Source organism: Phaseolus vulgaris, chromosome 3 (genome assembly GCF_000499845.2).
Source record: "Phaseolus vulgaris cultivar G19833 chromosome 3, P. vulgaris v2.0, whole genome shotgun sequence".
NCBI classification, from domain to species: domain Eukaryota; kingdom Viridiplantae; phylum Streptophyta; class Magnoliopsida; order Fabales; family Fabaceae; genus Phaseolus; species Phaseolus vulgaris.
The window spans coordinates 8,086,094-8,103,871 of NC_023757.2; the positions used below are offsets into that span (position 1 = coordinate 8,086,094).

General features: G+C 32.3%; 1 protein-coding gene across 1 annotated transcript; it reads left to right on the forward strand.

Annotated features, from left to right (window-relative positions):
* Nucleotides 1-3,882: 3,882 nt before the first annotated feature.
* Nucleotides 3,883-16,589, forward strand: LOC137839050 (mediator of RNA polymerase II transcription subunit 25-like). Its single transcript, XM_068648178.1, has 11 exons — nucleotides 3,883-3,935; nucleotides 6,636-6,663; nucleotides 7,032-7,089; nucleotides 7,839-7,949; nucleotides 8,046-8,293; nucleotides 8,386-8,451; nucleotides 8,960-9,128; nucleotides 13,859-13,929; nucleotides 14,090-15,205; nucleotides 16,380-16,466; nucleotides 16,563-16,589. Exons 1-11 carry the CDS (start codon nucleotides 3,883-3,885, stop codon nucleotides 16,587-16,589), a joined length of 2,034 nt encoding a protein of 677 aa, XP_068504279.1.
* The last annotated feature ends 1,189 nt before the right edge of the window (nucleotides 16,590-17,778 follow it).

Consider the following 17,778-nt stretch of genomic DNA (forward strand, 5'->3'; position numbering starts at 1 on the left):
ACGCACCAATATGAGGATCTCCTCCCACAATTGTAGTTTCCAAACCATCAAAAAAGGAAAAGTGATTTTGCAGGACCAATGTATCATTATCAGGGAGTAGTGCTTTAACATCCCTAAGAGATTTAGTCTTTCGAGGGGAGGTATGACGTGAAGGAGATGGTACAATCACAATAGCAGAGACCTCCACGTGATGACCATCAATAAGAGTCTTAATTGGTGCTTTAGCATTCCCAGGTGATTTAGCCCTCTGAGGAGAGGTAGAACGTGGTGGAAATCGTACAACCACAGGAGTAGAGACCTCCACATGATGATCATCAATAAGAGTCATAGTTAAATGTACTACAAGTTGTGACTCTGAGCCCTTGGCTTGCATAAAAGCAGGTGAATTCCTTACCATTCCCGGTTCTGAAATATCCAAAGTGGGAGTGAACAACCTCTGCTTGGGTGAGGACCTATCATGATCTGAGGCATCCTCAAGAGAAGACATATCTGCAAAATCATCCTCCCCTCCATATTTTTTATCAGAAGCAAGGTGACCCAAAAGTGACTCTGCATTAGTCCCGCCAGGAGCATCAATTGTCAATTTATCAATAGGGCATTCCTCTAATATGTTTTATGTGATAAAAAAATGATAGATAAAGTCTAATGTGTTCGTCTGGTTAAAATATCAAATTTCATAATAATGACTAATATGAGTTTTATAAAAAAATATTAAACTAACATATTTTAAACTTTGATCATAAATTTCTAGATAAAAAAAATAATATTTTGAAATGAACTTGTTTTTGAAAGGTAATATAATAATTAGAAATGAATACATTTTTATAATTAGAAAAAAATGAGTAAAAGCAAAATAATAAATACCAGCTGGTTATACAATTTTTTTGGGTGTCAACATATTTTTTTTTCGCAATAATAATAATGTTGACTTCTGTACTCTACTTAAGTTATAACTGCCATGAATTGTTAACTTAAATTTATTTTTTCTACCTCATCTAGTTATCGTCTTTCAATATTTTATTAACAAAAAAATAACTGATATTGTTTAATTTGATGGTACTAACATAGATTTTAAAAATATATTTGTATCGATGGTGAGTGAATGTCTAAACACAAACGAAAATGAGAAGTGAATTTTAATATAATGGAGGTTTTTGTATGATAGTATATATTTTGCAAAACAAGTAACTAAAGAGTTTTAGAAGTATTTGTAAAGTGAAGCAAGAATAATATAATTATTATTTTTTTAAATTAATGTTTTGCTATATATTTTCTATCTATTATAAAAGAGAGGAATTATTTATTATGTAAATTAAGAAAGAAATTATATGTTTGCATTTAATCTACATACACCTTTTGATAAGTGATGACATTCTGTTGAACGAATGTAATTATATTAATGTTATTGTTCATCAATATTTATGAAATTTCTTATATAAAGTTTATACTTTTACCTTATTAATTTCTTTTGCTAATTAATTAATTTCTTGGATAATTATTTTTATTTTGTGATCACTTGATTTTTTTTAGATAATTGATATATAGCGATCATGATCTTCATTAAACTTTTATTTAAGTCGTTTTATGCATTATTTTGGTTTTACACTAAATTTCTCTGTTGAGATGTACTTAGAACTGCTTTCAAATTTTAATGTGATAATTTACTTTCCTCACTACTTTTTTTTTCATCAAATCTCTTTAATTTAAAGTTATATTTAAAGATTTTCTTTAATGTACAAGTCTTATTACATTAATTTTTATTTTAAAGATTGAATAAATTCTATAAAACTCTATAACTATATATAAAGCGGTATGTTGTTTCAGTGTAAGTATTTTTATTTTTATTGCTATAATATATATATATATATATATATATTTATGCTCTATTTTACTTTCATAATTACTATTATTATTTTTCTTATAATTTTTTTTATACATTTTAATAACACAACATATTAAAATTCATCATTTATAATCTAACTACAATAATTATTTTTATATTTTTAAAATACACTGTGGGGCGGGGCTTATAAGGGTGGGGCTTGTTTCATATTATTTTTCTTATCAACAATAAAAATTAAATTGAAAGTAAAAAAAAAGAGAGTATATTATTCATATTATTTGTTCACGTGTAAGGTAATTGTAATTGTGACACAGTACGTAGAAAAGGAAGATAAATTTGTCGAGTTACCTTCTGATTGATAGATAATGAACTCTAGTAACTCTGTATATAGATTAGGTATATTAAATTATATTTAGTTTAAAAAAAAATTATATATTGATTAAATTAAATATTATTTTATAAATTAAAAAATTAGTAATATATAAAGTAATTTTTATTATTAATAAAAATTTATAAATTAGTTTTTAAATTGGTATCTAATATATATTAAAGTAGTTAGTAGTTAAAACTTTAATAACTAATAATGTATGTGAATTTAGAAACTACTTTATAAATTTTAATTAATAATAAAAATTAATTTTGATATTAATAATATTTTAATTTATAAAATAATATTTAATGTAATTAATATAATAATTAATTATTTTTTTTAAAATTAATTGTTATTTAATAATTTTGTTATATTGAACTCGATTACTATTCGTAACTTACAAATTATTATTTTTTAATAAAATATATAATTAAGGTAATACTATTACAACTAAATTATTTTATCGTCTTCAAGCTTTTGATTGAATAATATCAAGGATAAGAAAATGTTTGGTTTGTAACGTGTTCCGACCTCAAGTCGTTGGACAACATCGCTAGGGTCAATCACCGCATCCGAGGTATTGTCCGCTTTGGAGATCGGTGCTCCGTCACGGTTTTGTCCTTAAAAGGCGCCTCGAAGGGTGAAGGGAGTATATAAACTGCCCTTGACCTCGATTCCTGAGCGATATGGGACTATATTGGCATACGAGAACAAGCCCCCCAGTCGAGGTTTAAGGAGAGTGGATCCCCTTAGTTGAGGGGCGAAGGAGCCTCTTCGGTCCCACGGTGGGCGCCATTGTACCGACCTCAAGTCGTTGGACAACATCACTAGGGTCAATCATCGCATCCGAGGTATTGTCCGCTTTGGAGGTCGGTGCTCCGTCACGATTTTGTCCTTAAAAGGCGCCTCGAAGGGTGAAGGGAGGAGGGAGTATATAAACTGTCTTAGCCTCGATTCCTGAGCGATGTGAGATTGTATTGGCATACGGGAACATAACGTTAATCCATTTAAATTAAAACCATTTTAAGTTGATAGTTATAATAATAAGAGTTTGCAAATGAAGTGCTTACAATTGGACTAAACGTTTATGAGATTGGTAAGTAAATGAAGTGCGTATAATTTGACTAAACGTTTATCACTGATAAAGATAATTAATTAATAACATCTTTAATGTTTGACTAATTACCATTTATTACACTAAACTGATCCCAAGGCCAATACATGGTGCAATCTGTCAGAACAAGTCAAACTATTTAATCTGTGACAAGAAATACAATACAATGTGCAATTCGTTACATCAGTTACTTCAACGCTACAACCCTAAAACACTCAATTTTAAATCATCATTTCTTACATGTGTCATCCATGAGTAAGCCTAACCGAAACCAATTCATACTATATTATATATTTCTCCAAACCTACATGTTAATCAAAATTATAACCATCATCATCATTATTATTATTATTATTATTATTATTATTATTAATAATAATATTATTATTATTACTCTTATATAAAAACTCAAGAGTCCCTCTTGTTTATTCTCACTTTCATCTGTTACCTCTTGAGTCATCTTGTTCCTTTTGTCTCTTGTTTTGTGTAGCTTTCAACAGAGAATTCATGGCAGCTAGAAGATGGTTGAGCATTGTGGTGGATGGAAGCACAGCCATGGGTTCTTATTGGCCTAAAATTGTTTCAGAGTATTTGGTAAACATTGTCAGGTATGAAAGTTCTTGCTCTACATTTATCATGCACACTATTTTTCTTTCTTTCAACTATTATTTGTTTTATGCTATATGCAAATGTTTGTGACTAATTCACCATCTTTTGTACTTGATTTGTAGATTTGTTATTCTTTTAGGAACATTGCCTTTTATGGGTCCAAAAATAACTTTTCATACAAAAATAAGGTGAATTTTTCAGATATGGGAGGACAAAATTTTCAAAAGGTGAAAAAATGATAAAGACTTTATTTTGTGGTTTCATAAACATTTTAGATTTTGTAGATTTGTTATTCTATTAGGAACATTGGCTTTTATGGGTCCAAAAATAACTTTTCATACAAAAATTAGGTGAATTTTTCAGATATGGGGTGGACAAAATTTTGAAAAGGTGAAAAAATGATAAAGACTTTATTTTGTGGTTTCATAAAACTAGATCATACATTTTAAGATTTGTTAAAGGCTAGATCTATAAACTTGTGAATAATTCTTTTCTGGGTTGTAAGCTAAAGTTCTACTTGTGAGCATAAATCCAATCCAACTATTTTTTTTTCTTTTTTTTTCAAAATAAGTTTTTTGGAATATTTTATATCATTAATAATATAATTTTTTTAATAAAAAATATTTTGTATAAAATGATATTATATTAATAATATTTTTTTTTTAATTTTGAAAGAAGATAAATTAATTTAAGTTTTATATTTTTTAATAATAAAATTAAATTATTCTATCTTCGTTTCACTAATTTGAAATTCAAATCAATCGGATTTGTACTTAAATTAAATAAGAGAAGGGGCGGTGCAGGGACGGAGAATAAGGGGGAAAGTTTAAGGCTTTTTGAGAAAACGTTTTTTTTTTTAATTTTTAATTATGGAATTGTCTTTTTTAAATTTTATTTTACTTCTACAAAAAGGAAAACAAATAAAAGGAATTTGTGAGAAAAATAGTGAAAACAATAAAATTTTTACCTTTTACTATTTTATAAAAAAAATATTGTGACATTTTTTGAAATTAAAATTATTCGATTTTAGAAGTAGATTTCGCTTGGATTCTTTTTAAAACATAACATCATTAAAGGATTGACGATTGTAAAATAATATTTTTTATTTGTTATGTTGAAGATGAGTTGAAGTTATGATAAACTCTATATAGTAGAAACTTTGCATGCAAGTTTTTGCTTAAAAATAATTAAAATAGCATTAAAGGTAAATAGTTAAAGTATTTCAAACTATGATGTGATTTAGCACCAATGTAGAGTTTTATTTCTAAACATATTCTAGTGTGAAGTGATTTGAGTGCATGCAATTGATAAGAGAATTCCAAATCTCTCACTTAGTTTTCTTTTTGTGCTACACCAAACAAAATTGAATTGTGATAAGTATAGATTTACTTTTAATTTCATAAAATCAATTGTCTCTCCTTTAAGTTTTTTTTTTCTTAACAAAAAATAAATAAATTAAAATAGGACACCTTGAAGTTATTCTTATCTTCAAACAGTTACCTCTTTTGAACTTTTTTAATCTTATTTTTTTCTACTTTATGGCGTTACACTACTTTTTTTTCCATTGAAATAACTTATACAAGTTTGATTGTGAATTGTACTTTTCACCGAAAGAGAACTAGTAAGATATCAAGAAAGAGAGAAAGTTTATCAATAGATACTTAAATAGTCTGAACGTTTTTTAATATGTAATTTTGTACTAATTAATATATATATATATGTAAAATTAGAAAATATTTTATAAGAAAAACTCTCAACTTATGAGAACTATGGATAAGACCAAAAAACTATTTTACTTAAGTAGAAGCGAATTTTTTTTGGTAGAAAGGTTGAGACACCCTTTAGTCTCATCTTATTTATAAATTTTTTACTCAGAAAAAAAATAAAAATTAAGGTATCTCTAAATATAAGAATGGTCTATGTAGCACAAACACTAATATTGACACTGATACGGAGATACGTATAATATATAAAATGTAGGACACATTAACACATATCTATATATTATATAATTATAAATTATATAAATTGACAATAAAGATTTATGTCCATGTTTCAGATTATTTTTTAGAGCAGAAAAATGTTTTTCAAAAGGATTTATTTCTTATTTCTGACACTGACACGTCATTTAAGAGAAGTATATGAGTTTCATCTATTTGTGAATTAAGAGTTACAATTTTAGAATACATTTATATATATATATATAAATATAAATGATGAAGCATGTTATTGATGCATGATAGAAAATTTTCTAATTTCCAACCAACAAGCTCATATATTCCTATGCCTAAAAACTTACAGCAAATAATTTTTCCCTTTTTGAGTTTCTTTTGCCACAAAAGTGACTTTATCTGGGTATCACATGATCAATTATTCAATGTTATAATGCAAAAGAAGAGGATATACTCACTTTTTATACATAGTAAATAATTACTTAATAACAACTCCAGAGTGATAAATGTTAATAAAGAAACTGGTGTCAAAGAGTCTTTATTCTATAGTTATTATTTATAGTAAATTTATCTCAAAATTAAAAATTTCAAACCTAATTAAAAAAAAATGTGGGCAATCTCATCCACTGTTTTGTTTTTCTACCAAAAACCCACTGTTAGTTTATACATGGCTAATTTAATTTTCTCAATCTAACATTTAAATAAGTAACCCTTTGTGAATTGAATGTACTGTTATTGATTATGCAGCTCCTTCTTTGGAAATTCAAGAGGAGAGGTAATTTACACTTTCCCTGTATTTATAAATTTTCTATAAACTTGTACATGTTACAGAAACTAGTTTCAGCACAAAAACTTAAGGTTTTTTGTTTCCTTTATACACCTTCTCACTACTTCACTATAATTAAAATATTTCCAATCACATAAACTTAAATACTCTAATTTATTTTATTATTTTTCTGCCAATAAAAAAATACTAGAGCAAAAAAAATGTAGAGTATAAGGTTTGATTTTTAGAGGAACTAAGAGCCTATTAGATCTTTATAATTGTTTTCATGTTATTGATATGCTAGTAGTTCTAATTGTTTTATTAATAAAAGTGAAAATATTTTACCTTGCCATGTACGTACTTTTTATTGTTTACAGGGAGGTTATCCTACTTGTGAGGTTGGATTAATAATGTACAACCCCAATCCAAGCCTAGGTACTTTTTCACCTTCTGCATTTTTTTTATTCTTCTGATAATGCAATATATACAAGTTTTATACATCATTATTCCCTTTGATTCTATAAGACAACACAATGCCAATTATTTAAACCATTAATTTTAGGAAACACATTATATACATGATGTAGGCTTTTTATACGTAGAGTTATATAAATATATCTCATTATTTGAACTTTTTGTTTATAAAATTTTAAGTAACTCGTATAATCTAGGTTTTTTCATTCTTACATCTTAACATTAAAGTATCATATTATATACATAGAGAAAAATTTATTTTATCAGAAAAAATAAAAAATAAATATGAATCATTTTAGGAGTGATCCAACCTTTTTACCTTTTTATATAACAACTTCTAACAAAAGAAAGACTTCATAACTTACCAAAAATTGTCAACTCAAAACCAAATAAATAAATATGAACCACTTCAGGAGTGATCCAACCTTTATATAACAACTCCTAACAAAAGAGAGACTTCATAACTTACCAAAAGCTGTCAACTCAAAATCAATAAAGACAACTAAAAAAACACACACAAATCCACCTACTCAAATGTTATCATAAACAAATTCACGGATCAAGACACCAATCAGAAGAAAAAATCAAAACAGAATCACATTTAGATGTTAACCAATACCAAACTTTTAATTGAACCAAGAAAAAAAATCTCAGAATGAACCATGACTCATCCTTTAAAGATGTTTATTCCTATGAGTTTATTTTCACAGGTAGGAACGTCCACTTTATCAATTGGACAAGCAATGTGGATCAGTTTTTAGCCTTGCTGCCGTATTTATCTTTCAGAGGACATAATAGTAATAGTCATACCGCAGCAGAAGGTTTGGCAGAAGCTTTAGGGGTATGTTAGCATATATATATATATATATATATAGCTGTTGTTGTATTGATCATCTTACATATGATATGAGATGTAGATGAAATTACTGTGACAATGGAAATAACAATGTATGAACCTTGGACTAAGCAGATGTTCCCAAGAGATAGAATGACAGAAAAAGAATACTTCGAGTGTGAAAGGCATTGTATTTTTGTGGCAACGGGTGAACCTGTTGCTGAGAGAATGTTAGTGCCTTTGCCTAGGGTTCATGAAGGAAAATTTGTTCATGGACAAATCAAGATTTTACTTGCCAACTTTTTAGAGGTCGCAAGAATGTTTGTCCCGGTTGTTTCTTTAACTCCATTCTTAACTTTTTTTTCCATTTAATCGTCACATTTTACTCATTACTTACTATATATGTTTGTTACCACATGCAGCTAAGGATAAGCCTTTCTGTCATAACTCCAACTCTACGTCCACTTCTTGTATCCATTTTCAATGAGGTAAAGATTTATATCACATGCATAACTTCCTTTCACTTTGGTTTCCATAAGATATTTATCTTTCTACTGAGCTTCAAAAACCAGAAGCTATATACCTGCATAATTATGCAGTAAGCTTGAAAACACATCTAAACATAGAATCAAGCATAAAACCAGCTATGGCAGAGCAAGTGGTGCGGCATAGTTGCTAAATACATGAAGCTTTTAACAAGTTTCTGTACACACATGAACAAAATTAATCTCATTAAAACTAGCTTTCAAATTGGATGATAATTTATCTAGCAATTTTTTTGTTGTTGGTATACTTCAACCCTTTTATAATATATGTAAAAAAGAAAATACCAAGTAATTACATATACCTCAATTAACTAGACTGCATTGTATCTATCTTTGATTTTGGATAGTAATTAAGAATATAAAGAGGTATTTCACTGAAAAAAAAAAATACTATAACTATTGTTATATATGTCTTGGTTAATATATACGTTTTTTACCCTTCTTTTTGTAGGGAAATTCTCTGGATAAAAGCACCCCCATCATGGACTATGGAAATGGTCAGATTACTGTTTTATTATCAAATAATTTTAAGGATGCAAAGAACGTCTACTGCAACAAAGGAATAGAATCAATGAAAACCACAACTTCTATTCCCATAAATTTCAGTAACAGTCATCAAGGTTCTCTCCTTCGCTCTCTCTATAATATGTGTGTTTGTCATCAATTTTCATCTGTTTCTTATCATTGTGTTTCTCTACTGATCTTCCCATTATAAATATGATTGTATTTATCATCAATTTTTATCTTTTTCTTCTCATCATGTTTTCCTATAGGGTATAGCATGTGTTGCTCCTTTACTCTTGTTAAACCGTACCTCTCATAAGTTTTTTTCTTTTCTTGAAAAACCCTCAAGAATTATTATTATGAACGAAATTAGCACAATGAGTGATAATGTTAGAGTTAAAGAAAATACTATTCACTTACTTACTATACCGATAACCTTATCCATTGATATACCCCCACAAAATAACATACAAATACTTGTCCTCTAGCCTGTCAAAACAAAACACAACCCTCCAAATATATGTAAACCAAAATAACTCTATTGGAGATCTCTCATCGATTAGAGATTAGAGCATTTTATTGTATATAAGTGGTGCAAACCTCACCTTATAAACCGGTTTTATGAGATTGAATTAGGTTTAAGTCCACTTCATAATATGGTATCAGAGTCATTTAAAACCTATCATAGCGAGTGTTTGTTGGGCCTATTAGACTGTTATCGGACCATCCATATATGTTGTCTCACGCACGAGCTGTCACTTTCGGGAATTAGGCTTAAAATCCATTTCATAATATGGTATTAGATGAGTGAAAACTTATAAGCCGATTTTATGAGATTAAGTTAAATTTAAAGTCCACTTCATAATAACCTCCAATAAAGGATCAGAATGAGTCACTACACAGCCCAAAACCCAACCAAAAAGCAAAGTTTTTTAGTATCACTCTTTACATCATCCTCATGTTCATATTTTGAGCAGTAAACAACAACTACATGTTTGCTGGTGTATTCTCTGTAAGTTCTTGGAGCAGTACACTTTGAGGGCTTCAATAGGGTGATCCCTCACATGTGACTTGTGGCTTTATGTAATTCCGCGTATGTATGTGTATTCCTTGTGAAACTACTTTCCCATTTAGAGTGATATCTTTGTATTTTTGGATGTATAGGAGTTGGAAGATCTTAAATGTTACTATTTAATATATTCTTTGCTGATAAAAGCAATCACAATAACAACCAAAACAAAATAATATAACCTCCTCCCATAATGTAGAATATTTTTCATAACATAAATTATCTTCAATTCATTCTAAAGTATACATCATCAACCACATATACATGGAATTGCAGAAACCATTTCCCTTGACTTTAACCATTTCCATACCATAACTTTTACAACTCCAAAAATCTCATTACTCTGCCCCCTCATTTCTAAACCATCCTATTTCGTCCCATCGATATCTCTCAAAGTTGAAAACAGAGACTGCCACACCTCTCTAGCCTTCCTAGATCCATCCAACAAAACTTTGAATGTATATGATATCCGACATGTTGTTGTGTACCACCGAAACTAACGAACCCAATTCATGCACATGTACCAAACACCTGCGAATTTATCACATTCATAAAATGAATGCCTAACTGTTTATACTTCTTTATTAAAGCTAATACATAAACCTTGTTCTTGTTGCAAGATACCTCTTTTCATGAGATTTTCTTTTGAAGACATGGCCTGTCAGGCTCAAATCTCAATCTTTGAGGGGAACGGTTTATTCCAAACAAATCTCCATGGTGTATTTGGAAGTTCCCATATTCAAAAAGGACTTCACATGCTATTGACACAAAATATTTACCATCCATCTCCACAAATACTCCACCATACAACAACCATCCCTACATACTTTCACTGCCTCCTCCATACTTTTAACAACTTCCACCTACCACACGTCTCCACTTCCAATCCCAAACTCATCTCCCTCTCCCAGAAACCTAACCCCCTCACTTTAGCCTCCTTATTATGAGATGCTGCAAAAGCCTTCGAAATTTTTCACCCCTTTCACCAATTTTCCACTTTCATAAAATTCCTCTACAAAGTCTATAAAATCATTTTTTATATCCTCCAAAAATTCCTAATATAACCATTATTGTTGTATGCAACCGCGCCAGAGCTCTTCTCACTCCCATAGTCCTAAACTGCAAAATCTCATCTTTTGAAATAGTGTGTATTAACTTGGTTGCCTTTTTGAAATTAGTGGTCTTAAAAAAAAAAACCATCCCCTATTGGTGAAAAAAAATATAAATTACCAAATCTAATTCATAATTATCTAAATTCATATTATTTTTAAGTTGAATAAATTTATCTCAAATCTTAATTCATATTTTTTAGATTTTAAGTCGAATCCATTTATTTGGATTTGGATTAGATATAAATTGGTTATATTTTTTATTATCCAAATTGACATTGGGTTGGATTTTGAGTTGACCTAGGTCCAAGTCGAATTGAATCAACCCAAAGCCAGGTTAAGCAAAGTCGGTCCGAGCTCAGGTCCAGCTGAGTCAACTCAGGCCTAGGTTAAGCCAAAATGACTCGTCCTAGATCGACCAAAATGACATGGGATCAAGTCCAATCGAGTCAACCCGGACCCAAGTCGAGCTAAGACGACCTGGCCCCAGATTGATTCAAGTCGATCTAGGCCCAAGTCAATATGAGTCAGTTAGGGTCGCGGTTGAGCCGAGTCAGTCCCATCCTAGGTCGAGTCGAGTCGGCCAAGGCCCATGTCGAGTCGACCCGAGCCCATGCTGAAAAAATTTGGCCCGGGTCAGGGTCGAGTTGGCCTAAGCAAGGTCAGCCTGGGACCATGTCGAGTCGAATCGACCAGGGTCCATGTCGAGGCGACCTGGGCCCATGTCGAGTTGAGACAGCCTGGGCCCATGTTGAGTCGAGACAGCCCAGGCCTAGGTCAAGCCAAGTCGGCCTAAGGCCATGTCGAGTCGAGTCGTCCCGGGCTCAAGTCGAGTTGAGTTTGCCTGGTACCAAGTCGACTTAGCCCTGGTCCAGGACGAGCTAAGAGCCCGGGCCCATGTCGAACTGAGTCGTCTCGGGCCCAAGTCGAGTTGAGTCGGTTTGGTACAAGGTCGAGTCAGTCTGGTACAAGGTCGAGTTAGCCTGGTTCTAGGATTTGCCGAGTCGGCTTGGGCCCATGTCGAACCGAGTTTTCCCAGGCCTTGGTCAAGCCAAGTCTGTCCCGATTCAAGTCAAGCCGAGTCGAGCTAGGTCAGCTTGGACCCATCTCGAGCCAAGTCATCCTGAGCCCAAGTCGAGCTGAGTCAACCTAAGTACTAGGTCGAGTTGGCCCGGATCTAGATCAAGCCGAGTCAGCCCGGGTCCAGGTCCAATCGAGTTGGCCTAGAGATCAGTTGAATTAGACTCAGTCGAGCCGAGTCAGTCCAGGCCCATGTCTAGCAAAGTCGGCCTCGACAAGGTATAGTTGACTCGGTTGAGGAACATATCAAGCCGAGTTGGCCCAGGCCTAGGTCGAACTGAGTCAACCCGGGTCATACCAGATCGACCTTGGCCCAGTTGAGTCAAGTTGGCCTGCTTCCGTGTCAGGCAAAGTTGGCCCGGGCCCAGGTCAAGCTAAGTCGACTTGGGTCCAGGTTAAGCCGAGTGGACTTGGGCCCAGGTAGAGCAAAGTTTGTCTGGTACCAAATTGAGCCGATTCGATCGGGCTCATGTCGAGCTGAGTTGGCCTGGGCGTCGGTCCAAGTCTGGTCAACCTGTGTCCAAGTCGGGTCAACCTGTGTCCAAGTCGAGTAGAGTCGGTTAGGGTCATGTCGAGGCGAGTTGGTCGAGCCTAGTTCGAGCCGATTCATTTTGGTATCAAGTTGAGTCGGCTCAGGTCTAGGTCGAGGCGAGTCAGCTTTAGCCTAGGTCAAGCAGGGTCAACCCGAGTTTAGGTCAAGCCGAATCGGCTTGGGCCTGATTTGAGCTTAGTCCATTTGAGCCAGGCTAAGCCAAGTCGTTCTGGACCAAGTCGAGTTGAGTCGAAACAGGATAGGTCTAGTTGAGTCAACTAAGCCAAGTCAAGTCAATCAATGTTGAGTTGAATTGATCTAACATCATGTCGATCTCATATGAAATTTAATCTAATTTGATGCTATATGGAATTTAATCTAATTGACAAAGTGAATTTAATCCAAATTTAATATATATTTAATCTATTTTAAATGAATTTGAAAAAAACAAAATAAATTTAATCCAGTTAAAATAATATAGATTTTAAATCCAATCTATGGCCACCTTACCACCGACTTCTTACTAAATTCTTTTCCTCCCTACCTCAAAGTTGACCTTTCCACTTGCATTTCTATCATGGTTTTCTATACTCCTAGCATTTTAGTTACTTCTCATCTTTCTCCTCTCAACAAACCCCCATTACCTTCCCCACTTCCTACAGATTTTCAGCAAGTATTTTTCTGCATTAAGAATCTCCGGAACTCCACTTTGTTGTATCAACTATGTTGTCATTATACCCCAAAATTTCCCTTCGCATGTATTTTTCAGTTTTTGTGACCTCTGCATAGTTTGTATCTCTTGCCTTATAGATATTAATACACTAAGGAATTAATATACTAAAACTAACTGCTGGTAACAGCATTCTTCTGATAATCAAAAGTTGCATCTCATGTTTAGATTTCTATTTCCCTTATATATATTACATTAGTGAGTGACTACTAGGAAAATCTCAGCTATTCTTGCTGGACAAGCCTGATAATATTTAATTTAAATTTACGCCAATTGTTTAAGAAATTTCTTTTATTGTTCATATTCTATTTTTGTTTAATATTCAGGAAACCAATACTCGGCAAGTAGCATGAACATCAGACAGCCAAGCATTCAGGGTTTCCAAAATGTTAGACGTGTACGTATAACCTTTTCCTTTTCTTTTTTATTTCTTTAAAGTTTACTTGCTGGAATAACCTTCCAGGAGTTAAAAATTCTTGTGGTGTTTTCCATCTATTTTGTGTTCGTTATTTATTTATCATTTACTTTGTCTGAACATGAAACACTTTGTTGTTCAGGAGTCTGCAAGCAAACTACCCCTGGTTGCCTCACAGGCAACAACAAATGAGGTGCATGCTCCTTCCCCTGGCTGCTTCGTGCCTAGGACTTCCTATGAAGAAATAATGTCAATACTAAGTGATGACAATAATAATTCTCAAGAAGATCAGCCAAGGAAAAAGTCCAAGACATTTGTACCAACTTCGGAAGAGGAGGACTCCTTGGCTTATCTTTTTCAACTTGATCAGCCGGTTTCCTTAGATGAGATTCTTGGTGAAGGGCGAACAATGTCTTCTGAGACACAAGTGGGTGGAGAATCATCAGAAGTTCTCAGGGACATTGTACCACAAACTGTAACAAGAGACACAACCTCAACTATTCAACTGACCTCAAATTCATCTGAGATAGTAGTACATAATGCAAGCAATTCCTCAGTAGGAGAAGGGTCCTCAAATGGACTAGCTCAGGAACTAGGAGGCAACATGAGCGTAGTAAACCCTATGTTCAGCTCAGAAAACTGTTGGAATTATAGTTTGTCATTGCCACAAAATAATCAAAATTTTTGGCCTGCGGGATCAAATGCATTGTATCCTCCACAAGCTGCTGCTTCATTTGGTGATTCCACCTTCCTTAATACAATAGGGAACTCAAACACTCAGTTTGAATCACCAAGCTTCCCGATGCATCCATATGGTTGTGCTAGCGCTGGTTTTGGTACCAGTTCTCATTTTGGAAATTCACTAGCTCAATTTCAATCACCAAACTCCACAGTGAATCCTTATGATTGTGCTAGTGTTGGTGCCAGTAATCTTGTTGGAAACTCAATCTCTCAATATCAACCACCAAGCTTCTCTGTGAATCCTTATGGTGGTATTGCTTGTGCTAGTGCAAGTACTGATGCTATTGCTGTTGCTTCTGCTGCGAATGCTAATGCTAGTCCTTATGGTAGTCGTCAACAATTTACAAGACCCCTTCAGTTCGAAATGGGTGGGATCGATCAACAATATGTACCTTCTGCAATGGTAGCAAACCCTTTGGCTTCTCCTGTGCCAATGATGCCTCAATATAATCAGACACAACTTTTGCCTCGCCAACCATTTCTACCAGGTTTTAAAGACTTCGTGCCAATATGGGAGGTAAACTAAGTTCTCTCATTCATTCATAAATGTCCAACATAATATATGCTCTGATAATTTCAAAATATATTTGGAAGATATATCTTTTACCTTTCTATGCACTTCAACTGAATTTATGTGGCCATTTATTTGTTTCACAGTTCCTTGATCCAAACCCAGTTTGATATTTCTTCAGAAAACCAATTTAAGACATCAACCATAAACCATCTCTTTCTTTAACTTCACTTTAACTTCACTCTAGATAACAAGCTCTTTACACTGTTAACACTAATTATACTTCTTGTTAGGTCACAGATAGAATTAAGTGGTTCGAAATATATATTACTTTAATATTAAATTTGATAATATCGGTTTATATATATATACATATATATTCTTTTTGTATATAGGGATATCTGGTTGGAAGTATTGACCCGTATTGCGCATTCTTTAATCAAGCAAAGGTACGGTATAGTTGATTTTTTGAAGAGTAAATCTTTCATAATCAGTTAGAATGTCTAATTTGTTAAAAGAGACATACCAGAAGAAGCTTATATTTTTATATTTTATTTATCTAAGAAACCTGCATTATAACACTTATGAGAATTGAGTAGAAAGTAGCTGAAGATTCTCCCTCTTTTCCCTATGAACAGGCCTGGAGGAAAAAAACATCACCAGTCACGTAAGTGGATCTTCTTTCGTATAAACCTAAATTTTCTTTATTGTCATTGGTGTTATATATTACAAAACCAAACATTTGCCAATGCTAATGGAAAAAAAATTATATATAAGAATACACAAATTAATTTTATAAAACACTTGCAGGGTTACATATCAGTGGTCGACTACGCTGGAGATCGGTTTCTACTTACCTAAAAAGGCTGTCATGCATACCATAAGGTAATTTATGGCATGATGTTAGTGTTCTTCTTTTTGAAAAAAAAGAAGTTATAAGCATTATCTATTGTAAGGAAATCTTATACATTTTTTAATAACCTTTAAACTTAGGACTTATGGTGGAGTCCTTGATAAGGTGTTATTTGAAGTAACTCAATTCGACAACCTCGATCTGTACCACCATCTCACAAGTAAAAAAGTGGTTAGTCATATGTTAAATTTTTACAGAAGAAAATCTTACTGAATGGATAAATTTAGCTGCATTTAAGATTCATTTTAACGTTTCATCTCTGTGCAGTGTGCACAAATTGCTCTCCCTTCTCTTACTTTAATGTTATCTACAACTGAAAACAAGCACTGCTACATGGGGTGGATTTTCCCAGAGGTGAGTGTGATGCCAATATGACTTCGCATTATCATTTGCTTTTTTGTTAGTTTCAAGTTGTGTTTTGATACAACGTTTAGCTATTTAACGTTATAGGATGCAGTATTTGTTGAACCTCTCTAAAGTATGCTTTTGGCTCTCAAGAGCCAAAGCAGCCCCGAGTCATGGAGAAAAGGTTCAAAGAGCTGCTATAAGCGAGAACGGTATGTTATCAGAGGAAGAGACAAATCGTGATCGTGCTGCAACTTCACTGGTTATTTCATAGGCTGTTTTCAGCATTAATGCCAACACATCATATTGAGTCTGCAGAAAATGAACGCACCAGTTGAACAAAGTTTTCAATTCCTAGAATAAAAATGTACTTGTGACTGAGGGTTCCATGTTGTTGTTGATGGAAATTGTCGTTGGTGAGAGTGTGGCAGGAGAAGAAGAGTGAAGCAGATGAAGAAAATGATGGCACCTGATGCTGTGGCAAGGACGTGTAGAGGTAGCAACTTTGCATAACCAATTTCTATGATTCTGGGTGGCTTGTGACTCTAAGCATGACTGTGATTTTTATGGTTTTGTTTCAGACATATTTATAACTTGGTACTATGGATTATTTCAAAGTTTATCTAAACTTGGTTATGTTTTCTTGACTTATATTATTTTCTATAAATCGGTTTGGACGTATAAATCGGTTTTATTGATTTATTTTTTCTGTTCACGAATTAAAATTAGGGTGTCTCACATTAAAAATACAAATTTAATAATTCATTAAATTAATGTTTTTATTTTAATTATTTTTATTTTTTATATAAAATATTATTATATTATTTTTAGGAATTTTCAAATGAAAGTGTTTTACTGCTTAGTTGAGTGTCAAAGAGTATTTTTCCATAAAATTATGACATTTTCACATGACGGGTTATTGTTTATTGAGAATATTATTTATATATAACTAGGTTTACTTATAAAGCTACATACAAATTGATAAAAAATAGTATATTTTAAAAAAGAATTAAATTCTTATTTTGAAAAAAAAAATATAGTTAAATTGAATTAATAAGGGAGGAAATGAATTTACAGATAAATTTCATTATGAAATATTAATACTCAGGTGGATGAAGCTGATATGATATGAATTATTTATATTTAGAATTCAGTTCCATATATATGACAATGTTTACTACACCCATATTTTAAAATTGTCCGTCTGAATTAAAAATTCAGTTCCAAACAATTATTTAAAATTCATGTATAAATATGATGGTAAAAAGTATGTAAAATTGTTCATATATAATTAGAACTATAAATTTAGTGTATTATTACT